The sequence below is a fragment of the Vipera ursinii genome (genome assembly GCF_947247035.1).
Source record: "Vipera ursinii genome assembly, chromosome: 1".
Lineage (NCBI taxonomy): Eukaryota > Metazoa > Chordata > Lepidosauria > Squamata > Viperidae > Vipera > Vipera ursinii.
In genome coordinates, this window is record NC_139512.1 from 284,492,303 (window position 1) to 284,519,572 (window position 27,270).

Below are 27,270 nucleotides of genomic sequence, written 5' to 3' on the forward strand. Positions count from 1 at the left end.
AGTCCTTCTTTTGACCCATTTTGCCAAAGGAAAGGAAGTTGCCTAATAATTATGCACACCTGATACAGGGTGTTGATGTCATTAGACCACACCCCTTCTCATTACAGAGATGCACATCACCTAATATGCTTAATTGGTAGTAGGCTTTCGAGCCTATACAGCTTGGAGTAAGACAACATGCATAAAGAGGATGATGTGGTCAAAATACTCATTTGCCTAATAATTCTGCACTCCCTGTATTTAATTGATTTTATATACCACCCTATTCCCGAAGGACTCAGGGCGGTTTACAGGGCGAGTTAAAACAATACAAATAAGTACACTTTAAAATAGAATTAAATAAGATAAAATAATAAAATAATAAAAATAATATTTTTATTGTAACCGTGTAGACATTGTTATGAAGAATCTCCAGATTTACTATACTGCATAACAAGAATGTCACATTATTTACATTTAAAAGGCAATTTGTTGTCAAGCAATGTATATATATCGTAGCCCAAAAGGCTGATAGTTTACATTTTTGTACTGTAGTTTTTTCTAAACTGCATTGTATTTTACTGTTATTTTTATATGTATGGTTACTTGTATACTCTTATAGAGAGGTCTCCCTAAATATTAGAAATAATAAAAGTACATCAGAACGTAAACTAAGGCTCTTGCATTTATTTATGTGTTGAAGAAAGACATTTGCTTATTGTTTTGACTTAAAACTTATTCAATTAAAAACCCATTTGTAGTAAAAAGATGGTCAGAAAATTAAATTTCTCAAAACAAAGTTTCTTCCAGCAATGCAAAAAACAAAGTGAACTACTGATTTTATTTAAAGATGGTTTGAACCATCTGAAGATCTCTAACCAATTTAAAAATAACTCATAATCTGAAACCAGTGCTTTATGTAGGCAATTAAAAGTGAATCCTTCTAGTGTCTTCTGACAAGTGTACGTATACAAGTGTAATTGTCCCTTCCCTGGGAGATGACTAGCCTTGAAATGTATCCAGATAGTACATTTTGCTTTTTGTGGATTAGAATAGTGCATTTCAACCTGTGGTATGTCAGCACCTGGCAGGTGGTATGCATAAGACAGGTTGAAAAGCACTGTAAAAAAAAAGGGTAAAAGTGTAGTGGGGGAGATGAGCTGGAGCTACAGTATTGCTGGGGCTCAGCTGACTGCCCAGGATTGGCACATGGTTCCAGCTGATTGGCGCTTCCAGGAGCAGCACGCAGCCTTGGGGAGACAGCTGGAGTTGTACCGAAGAGGAGGGGGGGGAGAGGATATAAAAAGAGGTGGTTTTGGTGGGAAAAGGAGAGAAAAAAAGATGATGGGGAAAAAGGGGATGGAGAAAGAGACAGAGGTTTCTTTGAGACAAGCAGAGGGAGAAGGATAGAACAGTGCAAAGATTAATTTGAAAGAAACAGGCAGAAGTTCATTAAAAGTGTGGTAAGTAGGTGTACAGATAGTCCTCAACCTACGACCACAACAGCCCAAAATTTATGTTGCTAAGTGAGAAATTTGTTAAATGAGTTTTGTCCTATTTTATGGCTTTGCTTGCCACATTCGTTAAGTGAATCATTGCAGCTGTTAAATTAGTAACGTGGTTGTTAAGCGAATCTGGTTTCCCCATTGATTTTGCTTGTCAGAAGGTTGCAAAAGGGGATCATATGACCCTGAAACATTGTGATCATCATAGATATGAATCAGTTGCCAAGCATCCGAATGTAAATCATGTGACCCTGGGGGGGGCTGCAATGGTTAATAAGTGTGAAACATGATCGTAAGTCACTTTTTCCAGTGCTGCTGTAACTTCGAAGTCACTAAGCGAACCATTGTAAATCGAGGACTACTTATATTTTATAACTTTTTTCCTTTGGGGGGGTTCATCACGTTTTTGACACCCTGCTAGCTGAGTGGTGGTACTCAAATATTGCCATAACCTAAAGGTGGTACAATCTGTAAAAAGGTCGAAAAACCCTGGATTAGAAGACACAAGGGCAGGATTGTGAATCTCTGAATTGAGTTTGTGTGGATATACTCAGAATACCTCTCTACGACTCTCAATCAAGAACTGTGTTTACAGCAAGGGAGGCACTAAGGTAGTAAGAGATAAAATGTTTATCATCATAGTGTTGACTTACTAACAGGCCACAGCACTTTTCTCCCTCTGCTTATTTTCCCTCAGCAGCCTCACTTTTAAAAACAATCACAGCTAGATTAGATAATTAAAAACAGGGTTTATAAATAAAGCTAACAGACTTTGGACTACAGTTACAGTGTCACTGCCTGCTAAAAACAGGCACACACACGCGCACTCACAGTTTATCAGATTACAAATCAGTGGCTGTGGCATAGGCTTTAAAAGAGTTACATAATTACAAAATAACCACATTGTTTCAAGAACTTTTATAATCTTTTAATTAGATTAGCTTTACAAGCAACTCCAGAGCTCTTTCAGGAAGGAACACCGATTTTCAAAAGTTACATGACTTTGTAATAAATCTGCAAATGAATCCTGAATTTCTTTGCCTGCTAGATAAAAGTCTTGTTTTACAGCTGGCTAATGTCATGAAATAAAAATAGCATCATGAAGCTTTATCTTTAACCAGGACTAAATAGAAATACAGGCCATAGGACAGTCGGAAACAGGTTTCGATTTGGTGATGCCCCAGGCTGAAAATTTAACTGACGTGAACTGTTTTCAAATGGGCATCAGAGGCCCCGGTTTGGTAAATTTTGTAAATAATGAAGATATTAAAGAGATCATATATCTCCCCAGCAAGCGCAAACGTAAGATGCTGATACCTTTGAATAATGGGACAACAAAGTAAAGTCTTAGGTTTGCATTTTAACACATTAAACATAATACAAAAGCAGTTAAAAGTTAGATTTACTAGACCTAAACTGTGCATTGCGCTGCAGACCAGTCAGTAAAGAATTTACACTCCTTGGCCAGGCTTCCAGAGGCACTTAAAAGATGTGTTTTCTTCTGATTTACCAGGATGGAGAGAAAAGTTAAACTATTGCAAGTTTGACAGCTAGTAAGTAATTTTTGGAGAAGGGAACAGAAGGGAACAACAACAAAAAAACACCCAGATTTTTTTTGTAACTTTCCCCAGCATGTTATTATGATGTTGAATTTTCTCCCTTCTGTCAATGGTCGTTAAGCACGATCCTTGTTGTTTTTCATGTTTTACATGAATAGTAAGTTTTTTTAAATAAAAATTACCGAGCTTTCCATAGAAAAGGACTTTTAAGAATACAAACTATACAGATGTTAAGTTGTATACAGAGAAACATTTCTGTACACTTACTTTATTTTGATTAAGTGAGGCAAAAAAGGGATTGGTGATGCTATCGGTAAGGCTGGGAGAATTTAAAAGCTTCCCCCTTCAGGGAAATCACATTTCAGCAGAAAACTAAAATAAATTTCACATAGCTGGTAAATGAATGTTACTGTTCCTCACTGTTATTTTTCCAGAAACATCAGACCATTGTAAAAATTTCTCCACAGTATGAAATCCTTCACATATTAAGCCTGCAGTGATGCACTTCAGTCTTAATGTATTTAATCTACCCCTGACACTATGTAAGAGGATCAAAGGGCAAACAGTAAATGATGAGGGATGATAATGTTTTGAGAGAAAACGTTATCTCTGATTTTAACTCACACAAATGAGAGAAAGCTTTGAAATGAGTTAAGACAGATCTCCCATCGAAGTAATAGATGGGGGTGTTGCTTCATCTAAAAGCCTAGAAAAGCCCTTACCGTTTAGGTATTGAATGATATCTGTGGACAGAATCCACCTTAGTAATTCATCTGCAGAAGTTGCACAAGAGCCCAGCTTTTCTTTGAAGAACTGCGTTTCCATCAAATGGGTTCACAGATTGAAGTTCCCAGTGGAGTACACCCATAGCGTTCAACACTATGACAGTACAGATAGTGTGAAGTTCACTTAGTGGCCAGCCAGTCACTTAGAAAAACCCAAATGAAACAGATTAAAAAATGGTTACTTTCTGGATTCGGTAAGTTAAGCCATAAGTAACTGACAGAAAGACAGGCATCTTTTTCATGTTGCTTAAGTTTCAGAGAGAACACAATACAATCAATCAAATCAGTATAAGATATGAAAAAATGGGTTCTTAGATGATTATTAAAGTGCTCCTTTTTAGATTTTAGGTAAAAAGACAATCATTTACTGGCATTTCATTTATTTAAATTAAGTTTTATGTGGTAGAATAATGGGGAAAATAGCAGATTTACAAAAATAGATAAATGCTACTTTGGACAATGTTTTGTTCAATTTTGATCACTGAGCCTAGTCATACAAAATTATTTAAACTCCATATTTATCACTTTTTTAAAGAGTAAGATGAACAGCTCTGAACTGAATGTCAAAAGATGAATGATAGAAAATCTCTACTGTTGGGCACTTCATGTGTAAACTGTTTCTTGTCAATGCTTATCTTTACATTAGCAGTCACAGGACTGGAGTCATAGTCGTGGAGTTACAATGCTTCAGCAGTTAAAATGCCATTTGATGCAATATTGAAACCCATTGTTTACTGATTCAAAATCCTGATTTGGTGTTGATTTTCTTTTTTTTATTATTCACATTAAAAAGTTAATAGATCACCAAAGTTTGATGAAGGTGAGGTGAAAAGAGCCAGGATGTAGAGGAGGGAACTGTAAGACCAAAGGCTTTACAAATGTTCTTTTCCATTTGAATCCAAAGGTTTATTTAGTTCAACCCTCACACCTTTTTCACCTGCAAAAAAGGGAGGATATTAATATGGAGAGATGGTACTGATACATGGATTGAAAATAAGTTATAATTTTGCAAAGGCCCTCTTAGCCATCACACTCACCTGCTATTTAAGCAGGAGTTGTGAGTTCAGGAGGATCCCAGGTAGCACACCAGATCTGTTAGGGGGGCAACCCCATCTCAGCACTGAAGTTCGCATAGTCCTAGATCTGGCAACCCCTGAAACCCAACACCAGGGTTCAACTGAAGCCTATCGTTCCCCATCCAGACCCTCACAGCCTCTAAACACCAGGGGAAGACATCCAGGACATTGCTTAATTCACCAGGGGTAAAGATGTATAATTGGGTATCACCAGCATACCGATAACACCCCATCCCATGGTGATGGATAAGCTCACGTAGCGATCTTAACTAGATGCTGAATAGGGCACTGAACCCTTTGGCACCCTATAGAGTAAGGGCTAAGGCAAAGATTCCCCCTCCAACACCCACTGACTAGAATCAATCCAGAGAAAGAAGGTGAATCAGCACAACACAGTGCCACCCACCCAGCATCCTGACTGTTCCTGTTGCTTGTTGAGTTATGCAAGTAGACCTCGAGTTATGAGTGTAATGGAGCCTGCCCATTCCACTCGTAACTGACAAACCTGTGGAGTGAATCTCATACCTCGAACAAGATCACTCCCTTGCTCGTTAAAATGCACACAGCTCATTAAGTGAACAAGAGGTATCTCAGGTGGGGAAGCCCTTGGGGGGGCCTAGTGATGGAACAGGCCCCTAAGACCTCCCCAACCCACTATGATACCTCATACTTCCCCCTCCCTTCCTGCCGCACCAGACCTGGAAAAGATCCATCTCCTCTCTGCCACGGTTCCTGCTGCCGCCTGGATCTGAGGTTGGGGAACGCTTCCATGCCCCCTCCCTGCCACCTGGAAATGGGCTGCTGGAGGGATACATAAGTGTTCCCCAGCCTCAGATCCAGGCGGCAGCAGCCTGGAAAAGGCCTCCGGAGCCTCGATCCGGCCTCCGGAGGCACATGGAAGCGTCCCCCTCTGTTGCAGTGAACAGAGGCCTAAAGTACCATGAGATCATGCAAGATCAGTAGCGTGGGATCTTGCATGATCTTGGAGTCACTTTAGGCCTCCATTCTCTACAAACGCACCGAAGGCCTGGAGCAGCCAAGAAAGCAAAGGATCTCGATCTTTGCCGGGTGAGTACTGAAGGCCTGGTGCCTAGGGAGACCCGGGGCGGGGGTGGGGGAGGGAGGGAATAACCAGGGTGAATATTGCAGAGCCTTTGCGGTCGCTCGTAAGGGCGAACGACTGCCGTGGTGCTGCAATATTCGTAATTTCGGGACTTGCTCGTAAGCACTAGGGGGTGCTCATCACTTAACTTTGAATGAGCGTTAAGTGAATGCTCCTAACTCGGGGATTACCTATATTCTCCTTTTTATTCAGGAAGACAAGAGTGCTCCCTCTTCTCCCCCACAGCAACCATGTACGGTAAATTGGATCATCATTCACTGAATCTCCCACTGAGGGACTATTTGAATTTGGATCTCCCTATTTTAATGGCTGATTCTGTTTTAAAATAGTTGGAATTATTTGGTTCCATATTTTGTACAGTTAGCTGTCTCAAGCAATTTTTGCAAAAAAATAGGACATAAAACCAACAGGTTACTAAACAAACTAAGACTGTTAATTCTGACAATGCAGATCCTTTGATGGACAGTCAGCAAGTAGAAGCAAAATTTCAGGACATTTCAAAGAATCAAGCAAATAGATCCTCATCTTTTAGAAACTATGCAATGTGCCTATTCAAAGGCTACATACTTTCCCCACTTCACTCTTAATTCTTACACAGGAAAAGTAATCTAACACAATATATAATCCTATTTTTGCCAAAGTAGTCAGTTTTAGTAAACTATCCCCCTAGAGTGGCTAGTGCTTGATATTTTAATACAGTGACAGTAAATCAATGTCTATGCTCTAGATAACAGCGTAATTTTGATTAATCATAGTTTTTAAAAATAATTTAGAATTATCCTACTAGACCAAATTTAAATAAGAAATTTGTAAAACACCCAGTAAGAAAATATGGGAACTTACTTACCTGTTAAGTATTTTACTTTTGCACGGGCTCTTTCATCTGCATCAAAATACCACACTGTTATTGCGTACCTTTAAAATAACGAAAAAGATGAAGCAGTAATGGTACATTAAAATCATGTTTCTGTCAAGATTAGTTTAGATTATTTCTATTATACTTGAAAAGTACAATTCCAAAACAATTTATCAGTTTTATAGAATTATTTCCCCCTTAAATGGGGTCCATGAATATCATGATCTTTCAGTTTATATAAATTATTAGGGAACTAGGCAATTTTTAAAGTGAAGCTCAAGATACCTGCTATCTTAATCTCTCTAGAACCGAAACCTCTGTAATTTATGGAAATTCATTTTTAAATCAATATGAAAAGAAGAAATATTGAAGTATCTTCTGATTAATATGCTTCAAATTAATTTTACCAGTCTATTAATTCTTAATAAAACATTTGATGGATATTCCTAACTTACACCATGTAATGGTTCCTTAATTTTTCAATTTAGTTTATTTCAGTTTATTTTTTTGCCATAGCATTAATTAAAATAATACCATAATAAATTAAATTTATTTACTTTTTTTGCAATCTCTGAAAGAGTACAGGCCCAGCCCAAGAACAACATAGAACAATCCAGCCAAAGTTTTTCTTTATTTTTACATTCAATATAATCACTAGACTTTTTCACTAAACCCAACTCCACTAAAACAAGATCCATTAAAGGTTCATTATTGCAAAATAGTAGTCCAAAATTCTAACTTTTTATTTATTATATATTCTACAGTACTTAAACTGATAGACTTTGACTCTGATGGCCCACAATAGCAGCAGCAGGGTAGACCCCCAAATTGCAATAAATATTTTAAATGTGAAGAAAGTTTTGTTCATCTGTAACTTTCCAGATGTAATTAACACAATTAATAATAATTTTTGAAAGCTAAAACAAGTTTTTAACATTTCACACTCTGCCATGCTTCTTTAAAATCTGTATGTACGATTCATTCATCTCACCTTGTAGCAAATGCAGGCTGTACTTCATGAGGGTTACGGCGATCAGACCAGAAGAACAGCAGTCTATCAAATTTAGGTTCAATATCAGCAAACTGGGCTTTGCCTTCTGGGAATATTCGAAGAATACCCCCACTTACCTTGAAAAAAATTCAACAGGAATTCACAGTTTTAGTAGTTATCAGTTATTGTAAAATATTGTTATCTGCTACAATAGATAACAGCAATAATGGCAATACTTCCTAATATTCCAAAATTATTCAGGAGGAAGCATAAGTAATAGAAAATTACAGTTATAAAGGGCCATCAAACGAAGATGGTAGAAATTATCTTCTGGCTGTCTTTTCACAAACTTTCCAAAAGATTATTCTTCCTCTTCCTTCCCCTCCTCCCTTTCAACATATACACTGAACACCACAATTAAAGATATAACACATTTGGTATTTTATCATAAGTATCGTAGTTTCCGGCGTATAAGACGACTTTTTAACCCATGAAAATCTTCTCAAAAGTCAGGGGTCGTCTTATACCCGGGTGCTGAAACTTTAGGGACAGGGCTGGCTGGAAAACCTGGAGCGGATCTCCCATTTAGTCTGCGCAGGGAAAGCGGGACCAATTGGAGAAGAAGCTGCAGTCTGTGATTTTTTACAGGCTGGAGTCTGGGCGTCTTTCCTTCTAAAGTTGAAGAGCAGCTGTAGTCTATCCCAACTTGAAAGGCAGGTGGGGAATGCCGCAGCCAGAGCAACTGCTTAGCTCTAAGGACACATTTGACTCAGGAACTGGGTGGGCTGGCTGGAAAACCTGGAGCGGATCTCCCATTTGGTCTTTTTTTAAAAAAAATCCCATTTATATCCCACCCTTCTCCGAAGACTCAGGGCAGCTTACAATTTAAAGCACAAATCAATGTGCTTAGCAATAGCCTTCATTCTATGTATATGCCTGCTTATTAGAGCTTTCACCCCCCCCCCAAGCAGCATTATTACAAAGTCAGCTTATTGCTCCCAACAATCTGAGTCCTCATTTTACCTACCTCGGAAGGATGGAAGACTGAGTCAACCTTGAGCCTGGTGGGATGCGAACCTGCACTAATTGCAGGCAGCTGGTGTTACTTAAGGCTCTGTGCAGGGAAAGCTTTAGAGTGAATTAGGAAAAGTGAAAAAGTGAATTAGGAAAATAGGAAACGGTTGCTGGAATTGGGTATGTGTAGTTTAACGAAGAGAAGGGTGAGGGGTGACATGATAGCAGTGATCCAATATCTCAGGGGCTGCCACAAAGAAGAGGGAGTCAAGCTATTCTCCAAAGCACCTGAAAGCAGGACAAGAAGCAATGGATGGAAACTAGTCAAGGAGAGAAGCAACCTAGAACTAAGGAGAAACTTTCTGACAGTTAGAACAATTAACCAGTGGAACAACCTGCCTCCAGAAGTGGTGAATGCTCCAACACTGGAAATTTTTAAGAAGAGACTGGACAGCCATTTGTCTGAAATGGTATAGGGTTTCCTGCCTTAGCAGAGGGTTGGACTAGATGACCTCCAAGGTCCCTTCCAACTTTCTTCTTCTTCTTCTTCTTCTTCTTCTTCTTCTTCTTCTTCTTCTTCTTCTTCTTCTTCTTCTTCTTCTTATTATTATTATTATTATTATTATTATTATTATTATTATTATTATTTTATTATTATTATTAAAGTTTAATCCACTTGCACTGTTTTATGTTTACATGTTTGATGACAAACAGCCTTATGTTTATAAGTGACAGTTTTCCTACTAAGTACCTGCATGTCATAAGCATTTGAATTAAAATTACCATATTAAAATCAAATCTGATGTTTTTTTAATTTTTATTTGGTGTGCGTTGGAAGAGGGGTAGTCTTATACGGCGAGTATAGCCCAAACCCTATAATTTAACAGGAAATGTAGAGGGCCGTCTTATACGCCCAGTCGTCTTATACGCCGGAAAATATGGTACATTTATTACATTTTCATTTGAATTACTTTACCAACAACCACAAAACATAATGTTTATTGTAGTAAAAACATAATCTGAGGGTAGGAGAATTACTTAAGGCTAAAAGTCTCAGTTTACATAATAGAATTTTCAATATATTTTTCAAAAGTAGAACTCGATAACATTTTCGGTCCTAGACAGAATATATTTGCCCTGGAGACCCAGGCTTAGTTGCAAATGCAGTCTTAAGAATAGGTATGCCAGGTATTCAAGGGTGTCAGTTAAAAAATTAGGGAAAAACCATCTTAAGTATTTGTTATTATTATTATTATTATTATTATTATTATTATTATTAATTATTATTATTATCATCATCATCATCAACAACAACAACAACAAAAATTGGAAGGGACCTTGGAGGTCATCTAGTCCAATCCCCTGCTCAGTCAGGAAACCCTATACCCGTGGTAGCAAGCCTATGGCACACGGGCCACAGGTGGCATGCAGTTGTCCCAGTTGTCCCTAGGCCTTTAGCTGGGTTTTATAATATCTTTTCGCTTTAGGCCTCTGCCACCGTGTGCAAAAAAAAAAAAAGGTTCAATCAATCAAATTTCAACTTCTCGTGGGAAAAAAAGATCTTGCAAAGTTGGAATTGATTGAACTTTTTAGTCCCACCCTGTCTGCCATTATCACCGCAGCCACACCCAACCAATGGGCCACACCCACCCGGCACCTGACAATACATAAGTGAGTTTTGGGTTGCAGTTTGGGCACTTGGTCTCTAAAAGGTTCGTCATCACTGTCCTATACCATTTCAGACAAATGGCTCTCCAGTCTTTTCTTAAAAACTTCAGTGTTGGAGCATTCACAGCTTCTGGAGACAGGTTGTTCCACTGATTAACTGTTCTAACCGTCAGGAAATTTCTCGTTAGTTCTAGGTTTCTTCTCTCTTTGGTTAGTTTCCATCCGTTGCTTCTTGTCCTGCCTTCAGGTGCTTTGGAGAATAGCTTAACTCCCTCTTCTTTGTGGTAGCCCCTCAGATATTGGAATACTGCTATCATGTCACCTCTCGTCCTTCTCTTCATTAAACTAGACACACCCAATTCCAGTAGCCGTTCCTTATATGTTTTAGCCTCCAGTCCCCATATCATCTTTGTTGCTGTTCTCTGCACTTTCTAGAGTCTCAACATCTTTTTTTACATTGGGGTGACCAAAACTGGATGCAGTATTCCAAGTATGGCCTTACCAAGGCATTGTAAAGTGGTATTAATACTTCACATGATCTTAATTCTATTCCTCTGTTAATGCAGCCTAGCACTATGTTGGCTTTTCTGGAAGCTGCAGCACACTGCTGGCTCATATTGAAGTGATTGTCCACTAGGACTCGGAGATCCCTTTCACAGTTACTACTGTGAGCAAGGTACCACCTATACTATACCTGTGCATTTGGTTTTTCTTGCCTAAATGTAGAACCTTTTTTCACCATTGAATTTCATTTTGTTAAATAGCGCCCAGTGTTCAAGTCTGTCCAGATCCTTCTCTATCTTAAGGCTATCTTCTGGAGTGTTGGCTATTCCTGCCAGCTTGGTGTTGTCTCAGATTTGATGAGTTCCCCATCTATCCCCTCATCCAAATAATTGATGAAGATGTTGAAGAGCACTGGGCCCAGAACAGAGCCTTGCGGCACCCCACTACACGCTTCCCCCCATGTAGATGCAGTTCCATTGAGGACCACATGCTGAGTATGGCCAGTCAGCCAGCTATGAATCCATCTGGTGGTGATGCTGTCTAACCCACATTTTTCTATCTTATCAAGTAGTAGGTTGTGTTCTACTTTATCAAATGCCTTACTGAAGTCCAAGTAAATTATATCCACAGCATTCCTCTTGTCCACTAATTTTGTCACCTGGCCAAATAATGCAATAAGCCTTGTCTGGCATGATCTGTTTTTGACAAACCCATGTTGGCTTTTAGTAATGACTTTGTTTGCCTCTAGGTGTTCGCTGATTCGTTGCTTATCTTTTCCAGAATCTTTCCAGGTATTGAGATCAGGCTAATAGGTCTGTAGTTTCCTGAATCCATTTTCCCCCCTTTTTTGAAGATGGGAACTACATCAGCTCTTTTCCAGTCCTCTGGTAGTTCCCCAGTTCTCCAGGATCTTTAAAACAGAGATCCCCAACCTTTTGGGCACCAGGGACGGGTGCCATGGAGAAAGGTTTTTCCGCGGACCAGAGGGCCTGTGGTTTTGAATATTGCCTGCATCCTGAGGATGGAACTTTGCTTATTTGTGCGGCCCGCTTATTGGCATGCTACAGGCTGGTGCTGGTCCATGGACCAGGGGTTGGGGACCCCTTCTTTAAAAGATATAGTTCAGTGGTTCTGAGATCACATCTGCCAGTGCCTTGAAAACCTTGGAGTGTAATCCATCTGGTCCTGGTGATTTGAACTCGTCTAGGGTGGACAGGTGCTCACTTACCATTTTCTTGCCTATCTTAACTTGCGTTTCTATTCTATTTTTTACGATACTGTTTTTGATAGTGGTTGGACTGGTTTTTTTCTCTTTGTGTAAAGATGGATGCAAAAAATGAGTTAAGTAGTTTTGCTTTCTCCCTGTTGCTTGTCACCTTCTTGCCACTTTCTCCCACTAACAGACCAATCATTTCCTTAACTTTTTTCTTGTTTTTTACATGTTGAAAGGAGCTTTGTTATTTTTTACTTTTGTCGCAAGCCGTGGTTCATTTTGAACCTTACCTTTTTCCTCACTTCATCTTTTGCAGGTTTAAACAACTTAGCATAACACTCAACCACTTATTACAATTAATATAAAAAGAATGCCATTTCTTAATATATGTACTACAACCTTCTCCAAAAATAGAAAGTTACCTTGGCATCCCAGTCTTTATTAAGGTAATATATACATGTGACACATCTTCCGTCTCCATTTGGATTATCCACATGTCGCACATATCCTGTTCCATTGCCTGGGTAACAAGCTACCATTGCCTGCAATTAACAAGAAAGCATAAAACATGAACATAAATTGAGTTTTTCTCTATCTCAAGAAATGGATTTCTGAATTTCAGCATTTTGAAATTCATCTTGTAAAAATATTTAATAAATATGTAAGTATGTGTAATATCCCTGAAACTATTTTTTAAAAGCATATTCATTCAGACAGTTGTCTAACACATTAGGTAAAGATAGCCTTATACATATTGACAATTTGTAAGTGTTAATCATCTGGTATAATTATTGTGCCAGCAAATATGGAGAAATTAAAAAACAAAACAACATCACAGGTCAACGCTCAACAGAGTTTACAATTTAAAGTTTAAAGCAGGAAGAAACCAAAAATATTTTGCTAGAACTTATTCTGGGCTCAGGTATATGAAGGGTCCCATCTCTTGATTGTGATAATGATATTCTTGGCTGCCATGTGTTTTAATTTTTCTAATTGTCATTGTTTTATTTTATTGTTCACTGCTCAGAGTTATTCACTGAGATGGGCAGCTACATAAACTGATGAAATAAATAAATTCATAAGCAATACATCTATATTCAATCATTTTCAAGTGTATTTCTGCTCCCACAATTACTTTTTCTGGTTTTTTCCTCTGCGGCCCTCTCTTGTTCCTGGGTTCCTTACCTCCCTAAACGGCATAAATCTTTTCTGTCAGTAAACTGATATAACTTGAATCATCCACATTGTTTTATTATGGTATAAGAATATTATAATTTGGAGGAGAATACAGAGGGCTCTCCATTAAATTTTAGCCTGCTGTTTATAAATTCTATTGTGACAATAATGTAGGAAACAGATGATTAGTGTTTTTGCTGCTGTCTAAAGTTAGTTTTTAATACATTTATATTAGTGGTGGGATTCAACTAGTTCGCACCACTTCGGCAGAACTGGTAGCTAACTTTTTGTTGCCCAAGCCCGGAATGGACTTCCAGAAATGGCATCCACACAGAGAACCGGTTGTTCTCATATTTGAATTCCACCACTGATTTATATGTAGTTACATGCAAAGAAACGAGAATGACTTTTCACTGGCATTTCAAAACAGTATAAAAAATTTTCAAAGAACACTTAAAACAGACACATGAAGGAATTCAACAATTACTTTCCTATGAGGAATTGGAAAGTTACTTTATATTCTACACTAAAACCTAAGTTTCAAAATGGGCAAGGCAAGGAATTGTAAACATTATTTGGGTTCTACACCTTAAAATAGATTAACAAAAACAAAACAAAACTGCTGTATTTGAATAATATGCTATGTTAAAGCAAATATAATACACTAGAGCTAAACAAGACTGGTTACTTCATATAATGCTAGGACACTGATATGAACCCCAACAATACACTGAATTACAAACTATCCAACAGCACTTTAGACTAGTATAGTGTGTTGTATGAAATCATCATGTCTGTTTGTTTATAAGATTTACATGGCTGCCCATCTTAAGCAACTCTGGGTGGCTCATAACAACAGTAAAACCAGTAACTATAAAACAACCATAAAATGAAACAGTAAACCAATCAAACAAAAGCCCTAGGCCATAATCATCCCCACAGCAAACTCTAATTACCCTCAGTATGGTCAGCTGAAATATATCTGTAATCTTTTAAAGATTATCTCTTTCTCCATTTATCTGCAGTAATAAGTAATTTTGTTGTAAGTACCTTTAGATTTCCCTCCAAAAACATTCCAAAAGAAAATAATAGTTACAAGAAAACTAATAGAACTCTTAATGAATTAAGAAATTGAATACCAAAGGAGTATTTTTTACCAGAAGCAATATAATAAAAATATAGTTTTTATTATATATATATATATATATATATATATATATATATATATATATATATATATATATATATATGCTAACAAAGAATTAAAGGGAGAGTGATATGCATTTCAAACTTATTTGTTTTTGAAATGCATATCAGTCTCCCTTTAATTCTTTGTTAGCAATCTAAAATTTACACAAATATGAGCTATCACTGTTGTGACTACTGCCTGTGGATGGCCTTCGGTTAGGCCGAAACAGTGTGTGTGTGTGTGTGTGTGTGTGTGTTCCAAGCATGAAACATTTTGCACATTCATAGTATGAATGAATTTAAGTGTTCCCGTGCAGAATGTTAAGAGGTTTAAATATAGTAGCCACTGTTTTGTAAGCAATCAAGCAAGCATGCATCATAGTTTCAAGCGGTTAGGGTTTCAAAAGGAAGTTGTTCATTAAAACTAGGGGAAAGTTTTGGTTTCACATTTGACAGGTGCAGCATAATGTGTCTATTTTTGCTTCAGACTTCTTTGTAACCAATCATGGTTTTTACATGTCTGTAGTTCCTTGTTGGCTGATAATAAATAAACCCAGGTTTTTTTGTTTCAGGGTCTGGCTCTTGGAATATTACGGAACGTGTCCCCCTGTGTCTGACCAGGCTTTGAAAACCCTTTTCAATAAAGAATGGAGACCTGAAAGCAGAGATGAGTCCTGAGGCTAGGAAAAATGAACCTCACTGCATTTCATACAATCAAGTAGAAGAAAAAAAAGTACTGTTTCTTATAGATTTTCCCCTCATAGCACTTGTTAAGAGCTGAAGTGGGATCTGATTCTCACCATTAAAATAGTTGCTTTGCATATCTTTAGCATCAGGAAATGAGCAGCAAAATTGTCACTGCTTATAAAGGTTCAGAGAAAGAAACTCAAGATTTAAATCTTGGGAATACATATGGCAAGATTCTGGATTCCGTTAGATACAGAATTTCTTTGAATGCTTGACTTTCTAATTGTTTACAACAAATCTAATAATCTAACTTTGTGTCTGCTTGGGAATACAAAAATGAGTGTGTTCAATTGTTGTATCAGGTACAAAGTATCTTGTATTGATACTTAGTTTATCATTATCATGGCCCTAGGTCAGGGGTAGGCAACCTTGGCTCTTTTATGACTCGTGGACTTCAACTTCCAGAATGGCTCAGGAATTCTGGGAGTTGAAGTCCACGAGTCATAAAAGAGCCAAGGTTGCCTACCCCTGACCTAGGTTATTTGGGGGAAATTGCTTTTCTCCAGTTACATCTACCTGTCCCATAGGTCTGGCCGAAGGGGCATGTTACAGGACTCCTCAGATAGGGAATTTTTTCAAGTGAGATCTAGGAAACCCTTTTCTGCCATGCTGCTCACCTTGTGGAGCATTCTTTCACCCAAGGTGAGGCTAGCTCCAATTTTACTGATCTTCTAGAAATCATTCAAAACATGGTTATGTCAACTGGCTTGGATCCCATAATAGAGCGGAACCTGCCAGATGGTTACATGATGGCCAACTGAATGAATTCTCTATACAGCTCCCCCCATTTTAAAAATCTTTTTAATTGTTGTATTATTAATTGGCTTTTTGGGATTATCTTGTACACTGCCCAGAGTCACTACATGAGATGGGTGGTAATATAAACGTGATTGATAGGTGGATGGTTAGACAACTGGATGGATGGATATGCTTTATTAAAAGTGTTTTTAACAGCTACGTGAAAACATTTTGCATAATATTTCATTTTTACACAATAATTTAAAATTAGTCTTTGTTTCTAAGATAAGTTTCAGATTCTGTGTTCCCATTCAACTGGCAATATGTGATATAGCAACATACTATAACTAAGATACCTTTAAATGTGTTATAAACACAATTTTTTCAGTTTGATTTTCTTAAATATTTTTATTTCAGGACTCCTCCTTACTACTGACCACACAAAGCCCTTATAAACAGAAGAACACTGACACTGTTATTCCCTAAACTCTGCTGAAGATGTTACCTAGCCTGGTAATGAAATGTTTGGAAATCAATCTACAAGCTCAGAGAATGAACCTTCATCCTCGTCCTACACCCAAGCTGTAGATATTCACCACTATTGCAGAGATAAGAAAACTAAAATGCCTAGGGTAAAAATTGGTATGCCACAAACTAAGCCCAATATATCCCAATAAGCTAATTGTCTATTTTTCCCCCCTCAACAACAGCAACACTACAAGTGAGAAAAGGATGCTTCTCCTACAAAAGTGGTCAACTCCTAAGTCAAGAGAAAGCCAACCTGGAAAATAACTAATTCTCTATTAAATAAGCTCAATCAACCTTTGCGGTTCTTTATATTATTTTGCACAAAAAGAATACATAACTTAAAAATAAAATAGAAAAAGGAAAGAATTTATAAAATTTAAGATGCAGAAATGTATTCAACCTACTTTGAGTTCATCTTCTGGAATATTTTAATAAGAACAGCTAAGAAGATGAACTCAAACTAGTATACCATGAAGGCTTATTGAGTACTGTAGAGACCAAATTAGCCTATAAGACAGACCAAAAGAAGAATAGAAAAAAGACAAGGCAAAATATTACATGGCCAGTATATTAAAAAAATCAGGTAAAGTATTATTATTATTATTATTATTATTATTATTATTATTATTATTATTATTTATTAAATTTTTATACCGCCCTTCTCCCGAAGGACTCAGGGCGGTGAACAGGGCATATCTTAAAACTACAAAAGTACAAAAATTAAAAAAGAATTAAATTATTGCCCACAATAAAAACAATAAAATATATATATAAACATTAAAAACCCTAAGTGATTCCCCATCAGGCCAGGCCAGCTTGTTCAAATAAATGGGTCTTTAACCCGCGCCAGAAGGAGCGGAGATCCGGTGCCATCCGGAGCTCAACCGGCAGCTGGTTCCCCAAAGCCGGAGCGCCCACAGAGAAGGCCCTCCCCCTGGGGGCCACCAGCCGACATTCTCTGACTGGAGGCACCCTGAGGAGGCCCTCTCTGTGGGAACGCACGGGCCAAAAGAAGGAAAGCTGAAGAAAGATACTGGCTAATTTTGGCTGTACAAGACCAAGCCTTAAGAACAAATGCATACAAAGCCAAGGAACAAATGAAGCCTCTGCAAATAAGCTGAAAAAACAGTAGACCTAGTTAACTGCTGCAAGAAGACTGCAGAGACTGACAAACAACAGCATGACAAAGTAACAACAATGGTGCATTGGAAGATCTGTAAGAAACACCATTTGCCAGCAAGGAAGAACCTGTGAGTCCACAAAATAGATACATAGAAAATGGAGAAGCTAAAATGCTCTGGGATTTTAGAATTCAAACAGATAACTGCTATAACAATTGTTGATAACAAGAACAAAAAATCTGGATAGCGGACTTCGTTGTACCGCGAGATAGCGGGAAAGAAGAAAAAGAACTGAAGAAAATCACAATATGCAAAGACTTTCAATGATTATGACAAAAGAAAACAAAAAGTACATAGGCACCTTAGGTGCAATACCAAAACAACTGGAGCAACCACAATGACCAAACAACTGAACAGCAACAGCATAGACAAAATTGACTATCGGTCAATTGCAAAAGGAAGTTTTCTTTGGAACAAAACATTACATCCTGTGATGCTGATATCTTTAACACCATCAAACCACACCTGTCTAATCTAGGTCCTTGGGAAGGACTCCATAGGTGGATAAAAATGCCAAATCCAATTGGCAATTAGCAATTGCAAAAAAAATTTTTTAAAAAAAAACAAACAAACACCAAATAGCAAAAAAGGAACAAAGATGGCACAAGTAACAAACTCAGATGGGAATAAAGAAAAAGAGGAAAGAAGGTCCGCAATCACATTTGCCAAAAGCAAGGCCTTCAAAGCCACCCAATCTCAAGGGAAACCTCATTCCAGAGGGCAGCACAGCTATAGAGAAGGGGTACTTCCAGAATTCTGAGAAATGACATAGTAGTTTAACCAAAAAAATTTGGAGTGTGCCAACTCTATTCTACTCCTAACAGCTTTAAACCAAGGTGAACAGAGCAAGACTTTACTGATACCACCTTCAGCATTTATTAGGTTCCCTGATCAAATACCATATTTATAATTATTTAAATAATAAAAAAGTGGAAAGCTGTTCAGTTGCATATCAATTACCTTACCTATACCATCGTCTTTATTTACATCAATGTCCCTGGGGTCTGTTCTCAGAAAGTGAAAATGAGTAATGGCTACAAGCTAATATTTGGTTTGAAATTCTATGAGCCTATAATTTTTTAAAAAAGTAAATTTAGAATGACAGAGAGGTGGGGGGGGGAGAAGGACACAAAGTGCAGCAGGAAAAAGCACCAATAGCTTGCTTTCTGAAACTATGACTGACCTTGTTAGCCAGATAACTGAAATGGTCACATGGCATCTCAGTTAATCATCACTTCCCTCAAGCATTAAGATTTGGGGCCCAGTCATATTCATAAGTGGAAGAGTACCTGTATATATTTCAAACAGTTATATGACTCCAATCAATTTTGCTGATATATAAAAAGCAACAACATGGAATAAAAGCAACTTTATAGAAATCTACTTTTATGGTAAATACTTACTGACCTTTAAAATAAGTGAATAAATAGGACAAACGGATCTAATGCAAAATTGACCAACACATTTATGACATTAAAATCAGAATTGCAAAATGTGTTCAAAATAAATTAAGTTTTGAGTTACAGGATTAAACTAGAACAGGTAGAAGGGATACTAGATGAGTGGCCAACTCTCAAAAATGACTTGCAAGCCTGCCATTTTAAGCTACATTTATTTTTTATGATACCCTTACCTTGTTTATTTCAAATAAGCAAAATTCATTTAGAATGTACTTGCATCTAAGGGCAGCAATATTCTAAGAATGAAATATGTATGATAGTGTGATACATATGATTTTGCAAATGGTTGTTTTCTACAAAGAATATTTTATATAAAGCAAAGGTTTCTAAAGAATACTTTCCATCAAAGGTTTTTATATTACCCTTTTAACGATCCTGGAGTTTTAAAATAGTTGTTCACTCAAAACAAAATATTTTACTAAAGTTAAGCTTATGAGACTTACTCAAAGGTATATTATGACAACTTATGGTTAATATTAATATATCAATAGGCAATACCTGTTTTTTTCTTCTAAAACTGTGCTAACTTCTACGCAGCACACAAATGTATCACGGTCCCTTCATAAACAGTTGTAAGTTATATTCAATTGACAAAATTACAGTATGGAATGAAATTTAAAAAAATGAAATTGAAAAGTAACAAGGCTAGACAAGTTCATTTAAGAAATATAGGTAAATCCTTAACTTGCAGCAATTGAGCCCTAAATTTATGTTGCTAAGCAAGACAGTTGTTAAGTGAATTTGGCTTCCCCATTGATTTTACTTGTTAGGTCACAAAAGGTGATCAATCACATGACCCAAGGATACTGCAACTGTCATAAATATGAGTCAGCTGCCAAGCTTCCGAATTTTGATCACGTGACCATGGGGATGCCGCAATGGTTGTAAATGTGAATAATGGTCATAATGGTCAACAGCATTTTTTCAGAACTGTTGTAACTTCAAATGGTCACTAAAGAAAAGGTTGTAAGTCAAGGATTACCTGTAATCAGAGGGGGGTGGAGTTTTGAAAGCAGAAATAGTTAGTCTGACACATTGAAGTCACCGTACTACATACAGAGGTAGTTATGGAAAAAACCAGGAGTCTTCAAACTTGGCCCTTTTATGACTTACGGACTTCAATTCCCAAAACTCCTCAGCCAGGCATGCTGGCTGAGGAATTCTGAGAGTTGAAGTCCACAAGTCATAAAAGGGCCAAGTTTGAAGACCCCTGGAATAACATTCAGTTGAATATAAGAAAAATCCTATAAAGAAAATTGAATTTTATATAACAAGAATAAAAAAAATGGAATGAGAAGAAAGGTATGTGTTCTAAAGCATCTGAAGTGAAATATTAGCAAATAGTTTGAGTAGTAATCTCAGCTACTCCTGTTCACCAGCATTCACTAAGAAATTTAACTATTTTCTGTAAATAAAATCTTGTTCACATCATATGTCAAATCAGCTCGAGTAGAAAAAAATTTTAAATGTTAATTTTTCTCAATCCGATCATTACATAATCTGTAACTGATTCTACATTTCATTTTACTTTGACTTCACAGTTGTTCCATAAATTATTTTCATGTATAATTATAGGTCTGTGCATAGGTTTTGATTTGAAGGCACAAGATAGTCCAGATCTCAGAGAGCAAATGTAGCATCTCCTAAAGCAGCCTTACCTCTTCTTGGGATTTTGTTCAGGAGGGTTGCCCTCTGAAACTGCTGCACAATTCTGGGAGAAGATATGGGTTTGTGTCTTCAAATCTAAACTGCTACATGGCTGTAATATACACATTCATATTTCAGGAAAATATTCCAGGCAAGCCTTAAATGATTTTTTTCTTCAATTGCCCATAAAAACTCTAGAAGGGCTTTCACACAGTCTTTTTCTTAGCACTATCAAATGCACTATTCCCATGAGGTTCAAAAGCCACCAAATAACATGATTTGTCTAACAAACAGATTTAAGGAATTCATAATTCAGATTATGTACCAGTTTGTCCTATTTTATAAAACAATAAACATTTTTTTCTTAATATATGTGGGACACAAAAGTGTAGATGACTCTTCTCTTTATATAAAGCATGTCAAGCTTGTGACATCACGCAACGTATTACAACTTTTTCCCCATTGCCGGCAATGGGGTGGGCGTGGTTTTAGTATGATGCATCCAGCCCATGGGCCGGCAGTTTGACATGCCTGCTTTATATTAACTGTATTCTTCAAAAGTATATTCTTAAGTGGACAATAAATAAATAAAATAAAAACAGACCTGATTCTCTATGATTGCCTAGCACAATGATTTATAGAAAAATGGGGACAGGAGCCTTTTCCCTAAAATTATACTTACCTAATCATGAAACATTTTAAACAATGGTGCTACCCAATTATATTTTTACTGATGGTTAGCAAAGATACAACTTTTCTATCATACTGGACTTAAGCAGCACATTATTAGTTTTATCACTGATAATTATAAATGTTTATAATATTAGCACATATCCCAACACTTTTTCTAATGAGTGGATATTGTCTGTATTTTAAACCTGATAATTTCTTCCCACTCAGTTAATCCTCATCAAAATTTGCTTTATCCTCTTGGTTACAGACTGAGAAGAGAGCATATAATCCAGGCAATTTCTTCATCTTCAACTAGCCTAATCAAATGTTTATATATTAAAAAGAACTGTTGCTAATCTACATTAGTTTACCTCTATCATGTGCAAAGAAACAAAACCACCATAAAGATTTATAATACTGTCTAATCATAATACAGTTCTGCTGTTATGTAATGTGGTAACACCATGAAACTTTGGTCCTTTATATCAATATAAGATCAAAAATGTATTTGGTCCTAAAAGAAAATTAAAAACTAATTTTATGCTTGCCATAATATCCAAAGTAAAGAATGCCTTTTCAGTTTACTAGAAGAAATAATTACTACACCTCAGTAAGTATAATTGTGCAATATTGACATTAGGAGCCTCGTGCTATAGATAACAAGATGTACTTTTAGCATTAGAAAATAACTAAGACTGAATAGACTGTCAAGAAGTAAATTCAAATTCCCCAGGATTACATCATGATAAATACTGTAGTTCTAGCTAATATAACACTTAGCATCTATATATTATTATAGGCATATGGGTAAAATGAGAGAAGATAAACAGCACACATATTGGCACTATGGTCTGTTTTACTGTTTTTCCCCCCCCCACACACACTTTACTCAAGAACCTCACTTTACAAGAGCCTCATTTCAATCACCTCGACACATGCTCTGAAACACAACTGTGGCATTAATTGGTTATATGAAAAAAAAGGTAACTGTGGCATCAATCGGTGATAGGGAAAAACTTAAAATTTTTCAATATTTTGTCTTCGTTTCTCCTCTATGAATTTTAAAATGGTATTATGGTTGAATTAGAAGCAAGAACAAGTTTTATCACATGGTCATTTGATAAAGGTTTGGGATGGTTTAACCATTGCCTTCATTCATTAATCCAGTGCTTATTTAATACATAATTATTCAACCAGAAGCATTGAAGTTCTACTAAATTCGGCTGGGATTAACCCCAAGCATACAAAAATTAAGAAACCCTCAAGGATCTCTTATAGAAGGTCTCTCACAATCTTTCTCTTGACCCTTGTCGCTCACCCACAATTTGAGGCCTTCAATTAATCTATTAAACCGTCCTAAAACTAAATACGCTTAGGGAACATAAAGAAAAAAGGCCTCTCGCTTCAGATAGCTGCTTAAGTACCAGACTACAGGATGGCAAGAAAGAGGAGGGTGCCACTCACTTTCGTTCTGCCGTTGATTTTGTAGTTACCCAGTTTGCCATTGCAGTGGCGTATAAGATCGTCCATACTGTTCATAAGCTTTCCGATGGTTTTGCAACCAGGCTCTTTGCCTTCCACCCAGGTGATTTTATCGCCACGAATGTCCCTGGAGGAATCGCTCTTCTGACTGACCAGCTGCCCGTCGGTGAAGCGTCCAGTATGGTGCAAAGCAAGAACCTCCTGCTCGATCTGCCCGCCCAGCTCCTTGCCCAGAAACTCATCCACCACGCAGATGCCATGCTTGTTCATGCAAGGCACGATGTACTCCGACGCCAGGCGCTGAGGCACCAGCGACTTCATCTGCCCATTGGGCCGCAGGGACGCCTCGCCCGTCAAGTTGGATTTATCCCGGTAGAAGTGCCCCGCCTCCGCGGCCGGACCTGCCGCGGCAACCGCCGCTTCCTTGTCCTCCTCTTCTTCCTGTGTTCGGGCTCCTGGCGCCAATTTGGCAACGTGGTTGTTCGTTACCGCCGCGCTCTCCTCCGAGTTGGCGTCCCGCTGCGGCTTGGCGGGGAGCGCCGTCGCTCTCTTGGAGGACCTCTCCTCGCCGTCCCGTCCTGCAGCAGGCGGGCGGCCGTGGCGAGCGCCCTGGTGGAAGGGCTGGTCGCCGCCGCCGCTGCCGCCGCCGCCGGACTTTCGAGGCTCAGCAGCGCCCCCTTCCGCCGCCAGAGAGCCGCCGCTGTCGCTTCCCCGGCAGATGAGCTTGTGCTTCTTCCAGTCCTGTCGCTGATGCTCCTTGCTACAGTAGAAAGAGCTGCGGCAGCGCCCGCAACGGAGCAGGTTCTCCATCTTCCCGCACAGCTCGCAGTACTGCCGGTCCCGCTCTTGGCTGGCGGCGCTGCTGCTGCTGCCGCTGCCGCCGTCGCATCCCCCGCCTTGGCCGGCCCCGCCGCCGCCGCCGCCGCCGCCACTCCCACCGCTGTCATTGGCCATGTTCTCGCGTCCCCCTCCTTGGTCGCCCCTGTTTTTCCGCGGCCTCAGGAAAGCGGCGAGTGGCTCACTTCATCATGGCCGCCCCCTGCCCGTCAGAGCTGCGCCGCGGCTCGGCTGCTCCGTCCGTCCGCCGCCTCCTCTCCTCCCGATGGGCGGAGGGCCGCCACCAAAGCCCGCCGCCTTCTCGCCTGCCGCTTCAAGAGGCGCCCTCCTGCTGCCGCCGCCTCATAGCAGCCTCGGCAAACGGGGCGTTGAGGCGTCCTCTACCTCCGCCGACTCCCTTTTCTTCTCCTCTTGCCTTCTCCTCCTCAGGCAGCGGGAGAAGCCAGGGACGCGTCCGCTGCCGGCGCGAGCCCTTCTCGCCCTCGCCTGTCTCCTCTTCCTCTCACCGTTGCCCGGGCCTTGGGGGCGTGGCTTGCGCCGCCACTCTCCGGCTCTGCTTTGCACGTACACCACTTCCAGTCAGTCCACTCCAGAAGAAGGGAAGGGCGAGGGGGAGGAGCGCGCGCGGGCGGGCGGGCGCGCGCTCGCTCCCGAACCACCCCGGAGGTTCAGTAGAAGGCGGACCCCCGGGTGGCCACGCGCGTTGAGGGGCTTTCCTTTCTTTCCCTCTTTCTCTTGCGCGAGGCTCGGGGCCGCGTGGCTGTGGGCGGGGGAGCTTCGCGGCGGCAGCGCCACCCGATGAATCCTCCAGTTCCGTTTTAGCTGAGTTATGCCAGCGTTTCCCAACCTTAGGAACTTGAAGATGCGTGGACTTCAACTCCCAGAATTCCCCAGCCAGCGTAGCTGGCTGGGGAATTCTGGGAGTTGAAGTCCACGCATCTTCAAGTTCCTAAGGTTGGAAAACGCTGAGTTATGCGACCCGGTTGAGCCGATTGAAGGAGATTTTGTTCGCGATTTCGGAATCTCTCTCTCTGTCTCTCTCTCTCTCTCTCTCCCTCTCTCTCTCTGTGTACGCATTTTTTACTTTTGGTTCTCCGAAGCTAAAGCATCCAGCCACCCGCAATTCAGTGTGCGTCGTTTATTTGGTCTGCCAGTCGAACCCAGGAAATCTGGTTGAATAAAGCAAAAGGGAGCCTGCCTACCTACCATGTGAACCTGAACCAGGAGATTTAACAGTGCCGAGAAACGTCGTAGCTGCTAATGTGAAAACACAGGAAGCTTTTCTGGATTTAATGCCCAGGATTCCTTCCACCAGAAGAACGCATAAAGCAGCGGTTTTCCAACATGGCAACTTTTTGACCAATTCTTTCAATAATCGTTTTTACAAATGTATAAGTTTGGTCTATAAATTGCTGAATTCTGGGAATTGAACTCCACACAGTTGCCAAGTTTGAAAAACGCTTGCATAACGGAACCCCCACCCCCATTCTGTATCCAGCTAGGTGTGGATCCTATGTGTAGAAGCTATGTAGGTCGGGATCTTTGTAAAAATTTAGAAAGTTTACATTAAAAAAGATTAACGTTATTACTTAAGAGTGGAGTCTACTGCGTTGTTGGGTCTACTTGGAATTCTATTCGTGCCAGAGGAAAAACAAGTTTATTTGGGCTATCCACCCTCCACCCCCACCCCCCACCCCCGACTTGCCAACCGTGGGTGTATCAAGTTGATTGGTTTTGATTGATTATGGCTATCTAGTTGATGTCAGCTCTTAGTGATCACATATTTCCAATTATCAGCGGGCTTGTGGTTACATAAGGATGAAGAAAAATGTGTATTGCTCCTTCCTTGACCTTGCTCATGATAGCCATTGATAGGCATTGCTGAAAAAGAATATACTAATGAAGTATTTAAAACATATGTGCTAAGATAAGATGGAAATTTTAGAATTAATAAATGGTGAGTAACCTATAGTCCTACTTGTGGTACTGCTGTCTAGATGCTATCAGTAAACAACTTTTGAGCCTTCTATAGCTGATGATCTTGAACATGTATTCAACTAAAGAATATCTTCACCCCGTCTTTCTGAAAAATGTAACCAAACAATAGATTATTTTTGTTGTGATACCAGAATGTGACATGGCCTTGAGCTTTAATAAAGAATTAGTAGTAGCACTTTCATTGTGAGCTTGGATTTTCACATTGTATTTAATCCAGTATTTACGGTAATTGTAATGTATTGATTATATAACAATTTGAATCAGAAAACAAGATCAAAGAAACCAAGTTGTAGGTTAGTGCAGTGCAAATGCTGGCCTCAATATACTTCTATAAATGAAAGATCACTTCATGGATTGATACAGCTTGTTTCTATTAATTTTTCTATAGCCAATCCTAACAGGCTCACAGTTTATAACACTTCTGAAAACTTGTAAGACATTCTTATATTGCCCTTGTCCTCATTTTAAACTCTGTCCTGTGAAAAACTGAAATACATTGTATGGGAGATTTTCAAGTAGCTGCCGTACTTGAGACGTTTGGACTATACAATATGCCCTCTTACTGAAGTAAATGACTTGCTCTTAAGTGCTAAATTCTGATACAAGACAGTTGAGGAAAATAACTTACAAATTCCAGGAAGTTTATCCAGTACAGTAGCAATAGTTTTCTTCATTGCAAAACTATTAGAACAGATTCCTGGAAAAACTCAGCAGTCATTAATTTCTAGAAGAACAAATAGTATACACAAGAAATCTTAACACATCAGTGTAAAAAAATAGAGGCTTTTTTCCAGGACAAACATTGCATTTTGAAAGAAACTGAAAGCATTTGTGAAGAATGCTTTCAAAGGAACTATCTAACATTCAGTAGAGTATAATTATCAACTTATCACATGTAATGTCAGAATGAGAGTCTTAATAATTATACAGCCATGAAGTAATAGGCAGGCAATTTGATAACCTCCAGAAGAATTGATTTCAGTTCAAGTCAGCTTCAGCAGAACGAATTACAAAAATTTCTGAAGTACCCTTGTTTATACTGTAATATCGATCAGTATTAGGTTAGCCTACATGTTTTGGCTTCAAAAATCTGGACTACTATTGGATGGCAATAGATAGGAGATAGTTTTCTATACCTCTGTTTCCCTTCAGTGGTTGTCAGGTTTTCTGGTGGTCCAGGGATGATATGCATAATTAGCACTATCAGTTTGTAGGTTATGTGCTGCAGAACCAGAGTATGCTTGGGGAAAAAAATGCCTTCCATAACCAGAACATTTTAGTCACAAATGTATTTGCCAAGGGAACAATATACCTCAAACATATTCAGTTTGTATAAGTTTCAA

General features: G+C 38.9%; 1 protein-coding gene across 2 annotated transcripts in view; it reads right to left on the reverse strand.

Moving 5' to 3' along the window:
* Positions 1–24,464, reverse strand: part of EGLN1 (egl-9 family hypoxia inducible factor 1) — a 31,091-nt gene extending 6,627 nt beyond the window's left edge. Inside the window, exons 1-5 of one of the 2 annotated variants that reach the window (XR_014492338.1) lie at positions 23,075–24,464; positions 12,696–12,815; positions 7,875–8,011; positions 6,875–6,942; positions 3,766–4,765 (exon numbers count right to left, since the gene is read on the reverse strand). Coding sequence is in view for 1 of the 2 variants with exons in the window: in XM_083361290.1 (XP_083217416.1) it covers positions 4,701–4,765; positions 6,875–6,942; positions 7,875–8,011; positions 12,696–12,815; positions 23,075–24,046 (1,362 nt within the window). In the remaining variant the exon portion in view is untranslated. Of the gene's footprint in view, positions 1–1,143; positions 4,766–6,874; positions 6,943–7,874; positions 8,012–12,695; positions 12,816–23,074 lie in introns of those variants that run through there. The other variant, XM_083361290.1, reaches the window with a different exon arrangement.
* Positions 24,465–27,270: the final 2,806 nt, after the last annotated feature.